At 33.7% G+C, this 8,654-nt stretch overlaps 1 protein-coding gene and 1 long non-coding RNA gene across 3 annotated transcripts in view; one reads left to right on the top strand and one right to left on the bottom strand.

Moving 5' to 3' along the window:
* The window catches only part of LOC134543069 (uncharacterized), a 49,332-nt gene extending 45,671 nt beyond the window's left edge, over positions 1–3,661 (top strand). Inside the window, exon 4 of the long non-coding RNA XR_010076888.1 lies at positions 208–3,661. This is a non-coding gene — a long non-coding RNA (uncharacterized LOC134543069). The remainder of the gene's footprint in view (positions 1–207) is intronic.
* A 442-nt stretch (positions 3,662–4,103) lies between these two features.
* Positions 4,104–8,654, bottom strand: part of LOC134543068 (NADP-dependent malic enzyme-like) — a 29,199-nt gene continuing 24,648 nt past the window's right edge. For both annotated transcript variants that reach the window (XM_063387823.1, XM_063387822.1), the window contains exons 5-6: positions 7,286–7,413; positions 4,104–4,851 (exon numbers count right to left, since the gene is read on the bottom strand). In XM_063387823.1, the coding sequence (XP_063243893.1) occupies positions 4,792–4,851; positions 7,286–7,413 (188 nt within the window). In that variant the 3' untranslated portion in view covers positions 4,104–4,791. The remainder of the gene's footprint in view (positions 4,852–7,285; positions 7,414–8,654) is intronic.

The raw sequence follows: 8,654 nt of genomic DNA, 5'->3' as shown, positions 1-8,654 counted from the left end.
TTGCCTTCTATGCACATAATGCCTGGGTCTATAAAGTTTTCGAATGTGGAATGCGAAAACCCAAGCCTTAAACATAATGGTTGAAAATTACTCAATGCTTAATTTGCTTTTTGTGTTGCGTATTTTATAAACAAGTATTTGAAAACATTGTTTTAGTGAACTTTTTGCATCTTGTGTTTCTTGCGATCTGGTTGTGTTTGTGCTTAGGCCCGGCTAAGTGTGACACCGGCACGTGCATTAAGTGTAAAATCATCTCTAAGAGCAAGACAGATTCAGCAAGTTTCCTGTAAGTGTGCAAGTGTGTGAGAGAGTGCGAGTGAGTGAGTGTACGTGTGGAGCGCTCATTTACACCAAACATGTCATTTGTACCCTAAAATTGTTAAGAGTGGTTTAAATTAGTTAAGAAATGACCATCCACAAAGCTTGTTGAGTTATTGTCTTGAAATAGATTATTACTTCACAGAAAAAATTACAGCATGTTTGTACAACACGAGTGATGGTTGGTTAGGATATTCGTTCTGTTGAGAACATAATAAAATTTTTGATTCCACTTCTGTTAAAGTAGCACTTAGAGAAATAAATTTTACATTCCTTCGCGGGACATATCCAATCTCTTGCTAAAATAAATCTGGACCAAAATAACATCTTAAGTTTTTTCTATAGCATTGCTATGACCAGCATAAACCTTAAATACATTTTTACAGTTTTTAATACTTTATAAATCATATAAAATAACTTTGCTCTTAGAAGATGTGAATGGTGTCAAGATGAATTTTAAAAAAAAATTCATTAAGCTTATTGTCACCATATAGTATTGTGTTTGCCAATTAAATTATTTAACTGTTAATTTGTTTGTTCTAAATATTTTCACGTCCACACAAAGCCTAAGACATGTGAATGATTAAAAAAAAATCACAATGCACATCTCCAAAAACCAACAAGTTCAATGTGGAAGCATTAATAATTACATACACTTCAGTTTCACTTTCTTAGCCAACAGCTACAATTTTTTTAGTTATCACACAAAATGAACATAACATAATTAAAAAATAGAATCCAAACTAGTGCTGAGCCGATACAGATTCTGAGCCTTTTCTGATACTACCGATACTGCCAATTCCATTACCGATATGTACTGCCTAAATGTTTTTACTAGTGTGTTGGATGTAGCCGACATATTTTACTTCAGAAATATAATGCAATAACACAAATCAATGACCATAGCTTTAAATATAACTTATAAAATGTTTAATAAATGCAGATTAGTTACTACAATGAGGTAAAAACAGAACCTAGCCACCACATTGGCTGCACTACGAATGTTTGTACCTTGCTAGAGCTATGGCAACGGTGGAAATGCCGTTGCATCTGGCAGCGCTGTGATGACTTGCTCTTCCTTGGCCCTCAATTGTTGTGGACGCCATCTTGGTACAGCACCTTACTTGTTCCGTGAAGTACACATCATCGCTTCCGAACAGCTTGTTTTTATTGTGATAACGGCACCAAACAATCAGTTTCAAATTCGCTAATATCATTTTTAATAGTGTGCGATACATGTATATACTGCAAGAAGTTACGTTACAGTTTCTAATGAAAATGAAGTTAGCTATACAGACGTGTTGCATTGCTGCAGGCCTATTAAACAAAAGGCTGTTACTATATTTACATAATTTTTCAAAGTCGTTGCTTAAACACGGGCCTATGTTTGGAAAGTCACTACAATACAAGCAAAGCTTCATTTGCATCACTTTTTGAACGTGTCGAGTTGAAATTTTACAATACCCGGCATAACCCGAGTGAGTTCATGAACTACTTGTGCCTTTTATACTTTCATATTTTGATTTTTTAACGCATAAACATACACTGTAGACTGTAACCATATTTTTTCTTTCTGTTCAGCGAAAATTTTGTAGAAATGGATAAATAAACTCGGTTGGGATGATGTAATAAAAATCAATGTTTAAGTATTAAAACGTACGAATTTATTGGTTTTAATACCTGCATTTTTTATGTGAATCGTGCACAACTCCGATATTGATTATATCGGCCGGTTTTGATAATCAGAACCGGGTTCGGCTCAGCACTAGTTTAAAGGATGCTACAGTGTTGCAATTTTTGTTCTGGAAATGACATAGAATTCTTTTCAGTGATTGTGAATTGTAAAATTATCTATAATATGTATACAGACAAACCTTACTAATACCAAAATAGAGGGACCATAAATTTGGCACTTTGTTATAATGAGGTTTGTATAAACCTAACTATTGAATTTTAACTCTGTGAAAAACAAATAATTCATAGACAATCAAAATAGTTAGAAATGTTTTTCTCATTTAATAAAGACATAAAATTTAAAAAAAAAAATTTGCCTTGTAAGAAAACTTGATAGTAATTATACATATTATCAGAAGTAAAGTATATGTAAAAAAATTTCTACTGTTCTATTCTTACAACATATACATAACATATCTTCATTTTTAATTACTATAAACTTTCTAAGATGTTTCTGTATCATACATTGGCATAAGTATTATTTTATTTGAAAATGAAATGGTGACTTCTCATAATTTTGTGATATTTGTACAAACATTTAATGTTTTTTTCCAGGGTACAAAAAACTTTGTATTAAATGATAAGAACAATATTTTGTACTAGGTAAATAATCTGCTTAGCACTATAACTTCTATGTAATTTCTAGGGACTGAGAAAACATTTTTATTAATGTAATGTTTCACTGAAGTACTATTGTGTACTTATTTTTGAGTAAAGTGGTTTCATAAAATTAAGATTTAAAATTTTTTAAATACATAGTAGTTAATTGCATTCTGCTAATTGCGTGCTGGAAAATTATTCATGTTGTCTCGCAGCCTTGTGTTTAGAATGTTAGAGAGTATTTCATATTGTTTAAATTATTATTGTTTGTTTTAAAAATTTTGTTTGTATTGTTTGCTTTGTTGTTTAAATTGATTATATTGATTTATCGCATAATCATAGCACCATTATTTTAGGGCGTCAATAGAAAAAAAATTCTCGCACAAACGTTACATGATGTTTTTGGTCCTGCACTGTTGAACAACATTCGGTTTTGAAGTTGCTTTCAGGCAGTTTTGTAGTTATAATAGATAAATACAGTATTACAATTAAAATGAACTGCTGCAATATGAATTTCCTTTCAATATGGTGAATTGTTTTAGTGCTATTTGCTTTTTGCTCAATATATAAGTTATTTTTTCCATGTAAGATGTTGCCCAGATATTTTTTCCCCAATATAAAATTATGTATTTTAAAGTTTAAATCTATAATTTAATATGCTTTCTAGCTCATGTTAGGGTTTTTGTCCTCTATTTAAAGTTGAACTAAATAGGTTTCTGTTGCATGACATATTAATGCAAAAATTTTTTGGCTTGCTTTGCTTTTTTTGTATACTTTGTTTTAATTAAAAACATTATTTCCATTTTATGAATAACTTTTCAAACGTGATGCTAATATAAAATGTGTGAAGATTATGCGATAACACTATGGTGAAGAGTAATGGTACCTTGGTGATGTGATGAATGAAGTCTTTATAATACTTATTTAATAATATTGTAACAGATTCCTTGTTGAGTACACTTGTGTAGTATTATTAAAAATATAAATAAATTTTGTTTTGAACAGGAAACTTGTTTTGTCTTATTAGTACCTTTGTCAAGAAAATTCTCTTGTACATACCTAGGAATGAAAAATTTTGGTGTTGGACTTAGGACAATAATTTGGGTGACAAATCAGGGAATTTTTAGTCCAATTAAAGGATATTTTGGTAAATTTCATATTAATTTTGTCTTTATGTGAATTTCAACAGATTTCTTGTGTATCAACTGTATACCTGTTCATAATATAATTCAAACCAGCACATTGCAAAGTGGCAACAAAAAAAGTTCGAAGTTAAGCCACAATCATGTCGGTTTATAATCTAATTGAACAAAAATATAGCATTAACTGAAAAAATAAACTAAAATCAAAAATATGCCCCAAAAAATCACCCTAAGTCCAACATCAAAAAAATTGTTTTCTAGTTTAAAATTGAAATAAAATACAAACATGTTAATAAAAAATCTGACAGGTTCAATATATAACATTTTATTTGCACCAGCAAAATACAAAATCATTTGTCGTTATTTGCAGTAAGTAACAGTTTACATCTTGCATGACATGTGTTTATCTTAACAATTTACAATATCTTCCTCACAATTGTTTGCTCACAAAATTTTCTGAAGATGTACTTATTATGTCATATAACAGCAGTAAAATGTTATTCAAGTAATTATCACTTGTATGCACACTTACAGCTGTTATGTAACATCAGAATGTGCCACTTGATAAAATAGGCTTCGCTTTAACTCCAGGAGATATGTGATGGATGTATCCTTCTAGCCTGCATTTCCATACCACTGAGTAGATGGGCTGGGCAGGCTAGTTGATGCACCAGGGAAGTGGCTAAAAACTTCTGTAACATACAGCATGCATCACACACTGGTCTGTTTTTAACATGGATATGTTCCCTTATCTGCAGACATCCATGACATTTTGTGCTGTGTTGATTTGTGATAGAATTTAAGTACCCATAGACAATTATTACAATCACAGGCTGCTGCAGTCTGAGCATCCATCCATCCATCCATCCGGCTGTCTACATTCTTCCATCCGTTCAGTCCGCTGGCTACCCTAATAAAATCATCCAGTCGCTTCTGACTGGCTGTCTTCATCATGATACTACCAACAATCTGCATCATTCATCTAGTCGGCTGCAGGTCAGCTCTCTTCATGGCTCCAGTCGGCAGGCTTTCTGCATTCTGGTCTCTTGATAGTTGTCTGCAAGCATGCATCCATCAGGTAAGCTGCTGGCTGGCTTTGTCTGCTTCAAGATGCATGCACCCTATGCATCATGATACATTCGACCGTTTGCATCATTATGCATCTGACCATCTGAATCCTAATGAATTAGATAGACTGTCTGCATAATAATGCATTTGACCTGGTATATCATGATGCTGATAATCTGATGCATTATGATGCATCAACTATTTGCATCATGATTAGAGATATGGAAATTTCGCAAATTCCTTTAGTCTCATGATTGGACTGCAGTTATTTGGACACACCCCTCTACAACCTCGAGCCAACGATGCCCAGCAAGGAGAAAAGTAAGCGAAATCATGTTGTATTTTCGCTCAGAAATCAAATGGGGAAAGTAAACATGGGTGAACACACCTATGGCCCTGAGGCCAGACGAATCCGCGAAATTTCCGGGTCTCTAATCATGATGCATTTGACCATTTGCATAATTATACATCCAGAGGGTTAGTTTCAAGTATCATGCATGAATCGTGTCCGCCTGCACGCACACATCCATCCAGTCGGTTGCTGGCTGTTCCAGGTAAAATATCACTGTATTCTGAAAACTATGAGTAGTAGTTCACAAATCTACTCTTACATCAAAACAGTTATTAAAAAGGAAAATGTATCTGCAGTTTTATAGATGCCTTCACACCTTCGAGCATACCCAGGTGTATGAAAAACGAACTGAAATAAACAAATTAAAGAATACTTTAGATGATATTGCGAGGGTTGAAATTATTAAATTTATTCAAAACTTATCAAAATATAATTTGACAATAACACAAAATTAATCTCACCATTCTCACATCTCAGTTCTTCAGTTGAATCTCAGTTAATACAACAAATGGACTAATATTAACAAAGTCTGTGTGTACCTATCTTTAATTTTGGCTTTACTCAGCAGCGAACTCGACCACTGGGTTTGGTACACTAATTTAATCAAAACTAAAGTATATTTCTCAAATTCAATTAATCTGTAACATAGATATATCGTATATACTCGTGTATAGCGCACCCTTTTTTCCCCTCAAGTAAAGGAAAAAAATAAGGATGCGCGCTATACACGGAAAAAAAAGTGAGAAGGGGGGCGGGGAGGAGTGGAAGTCGTTAACTGACGGGTGACGTTTCTGGCCAGCCCCCACACATATGCACAAGCAACAAGGCCTCTCTTTCACACACACACACAACCTGATCTATCGCGCACAAGCTCGCACGTCTCTTGTTTATTTTTAGACCTCCCACTCTACAGAAATCCAGCGCAGCTAGTAAAATAAAAGAGAGAGAGAGAGAGAATGTTGTCACCAGTCCCCCTCCCACTTCCTTCGCTTCCTCGTCTTAGCAGCTATCGGTGAGTCATCCAGTCCTCCGCGCCAGCTTAGCAACGTAGCGTGGCACGCTTCATTTTGCGTGTCCCTAAAAATGTGTTAACAATCAGTTGAAATATCTATGTAGAAGCTACGTGACGGGAGTGGTGGTGTTTAGTCCTGTCAACTGTCAAGGTTACTTGATGGTCATAGTCCCGTTCCTGCCTGCCTGCCTCCCTCCCTCCCGTCCACGTAACAGTTGTGACGATACAGCGCTTCATTATCTTCCGTCTACACAGCAGAGTTTAAGTATTTTCCTGACGCATCACCACACAGCAATTTAAATTATCATTTGTTTCATAAGTAATTACTTAACATGGACCACAAAATGTTAGTAAAATTTATTTATGGGGAAAAAAATTTTAATTTTTTTTTCTTTGGAATTTGTTGCAAAAAAAGATGGTGCGCGCTATACACGAGTAAATACGGTATCTGGTTTCAACTTCAAAATTCAAAGCATTCAAATATATTAAACTATTATGTTACAGCTTAGCAAAGCTAACTCTAAACAAATCTGAATTCATGGTGCTTTCATGTATTTACTCAGATGAACAAAAAAAAATGAATTGATCTTAGCAGTCTTAACAATCAAAATCAGCAAATTGATTTAAAAGAGATTAGTTATTTCTTTAAATGGTTTTTACTTAAAACAGTTTGATACATTTTTATTCACTCTGTATCTCACTATGTACTTGTGATACTCGCTTATGACAAACCGAAGGTGCCCTTCCAACATCTGCAAGAGAGTTGAAAAGGTCCCTCATCTTTTCCCCCATATGCTTCTATCATTCAATGTTCATTATTTCTCTGTACTAGGTCTATTTCCCAATTCCTCCTCTGACAAGAGCAAAACTGCAAAACTTGGAATGTATTTTATGTTAAATAATGTACCAGAAAATAAATACTGTATGTCTGATTTAATTTTTAAACTATTATATACATTACAAACGTATATTTGAGATATCACTGAATAAAATAAGTGAAACCCTCACAGCTTAAAAATTTTAACTTTTTTTTACAGTACATTGATTAATTTAATGCACCTTGATTAATTTATTTCTGGGCCAGGAGAACGTGGTTGGCAGTACAGACTTTTCGTAAGTGTAGTTGTACAGGCAGCTCCTCACAAACTTCCCTTTGTTTGTAGGCTCCGGGTAGAACGAGAACACACCTACGCAAACAAACATGTAATAAATTACTTAATCACTGGGAAAACATGCTGCACTATCTAGATGTCTACAGAGAAAAATATAAATTTAAATTTTCTTCCAATTTCCCTTGCTCCACCCTCCTCCCATAAAAATTATTTTTAAAATAAAAGATTTATATCAACCAATACTGCTGCTGATGCTGGATTCAGATACCAATGAGTAATGTTAGCAAACACACAACTTTTTGGTGAACTTAACATGACCATCAGGGTAATAAATTCACTAAGCTGGCAAAAGCTTACTACTGCAAACAAGGTGGCCCATGAGAAAATTGTCTTTTTAGTTATAATATAAAGTAAATTCCAGATGCATTGTAGGCATGGGTTTAAATGGCATAAGATTGACTCAATTATTCAAAATAATGAAGTGCTCTAAATGAATTAATAATTACTCAGTAACGGTTGAATGTCTCATCGACATTGAGGTCATTAGACAGTGAGGATGATGAGAGCATGGAATATTTATGGAATGAATGGGTGGGTGGAAACTAGTGTGGATAAAATGAATAATGCATTGTACTTCTGTTCAGTGCTTTGTTCTATTCTTGGGTTTAATGTTATAGTTAATGAAGCAGATACTGCTAAAACATGCAAATGTGAGAAAACATTTGGGCTTGCTGAAAACACAAAAAAAATAGGAAGAAGCCAAAACCAACCAAACAGAAAGCAGTTACAAATGTAAATCACAATCACCAATACAAATAAACCATAAGCCTAAAATATTTTTTGCTTGCAAAAACAAAATTACTAAAAATATGCACACAGAAAGTATTAATTAGTACATAAAACAGGAAGAAGCCAAAACCAAACAATCAACACATGGTGCAGTTAAAATACGAATCTTGAATACTGTATGTGCGCACACATCCAGCCATTTCAATTTGTATTCATTTTAAAACATCTATGTAGTACTCACAAAAAATTTTCAGTATTCAACCCACAAATTTTAACTACCTACTTTTACTAATTTCCACTAATGAGTGGCCATCCCACAGTGTACAGATCTGAAAACTAGTATGTATTGAGGAGTAATTTTTGTATCCTTAATTAGTATTCATCATATTATGTGTGTCATCCTCACTACAATTTAAGCATTTCAAAACACGCCATAGCTGTATGATTGTCAGTATGGTCTCTACATAACAATTACTGCGCTACTTTTAATTATGCTATGTTAAATTGCCATGCTCTAAATTTTAACT

This window comes from Bacillus rossius, assembly GCF_032445375.1.
Source record: "Bacillus rossius redtenbacheri isolate Brsri chromosome 9 unlocalized genomic scaffold, Brsri_v3 Brsri_v3_scf9_2, whole genome shotgun sequence".
Lineage (NCBI taxonomy): Eukaryota > Metazoa > Arthropoda > Insecta > Phasmatodea > Bacillidae > Bacillus > Bacillus rossius.
This window is presented reverse-complemented; position numbering and strand designations above follow the sequence as displayed.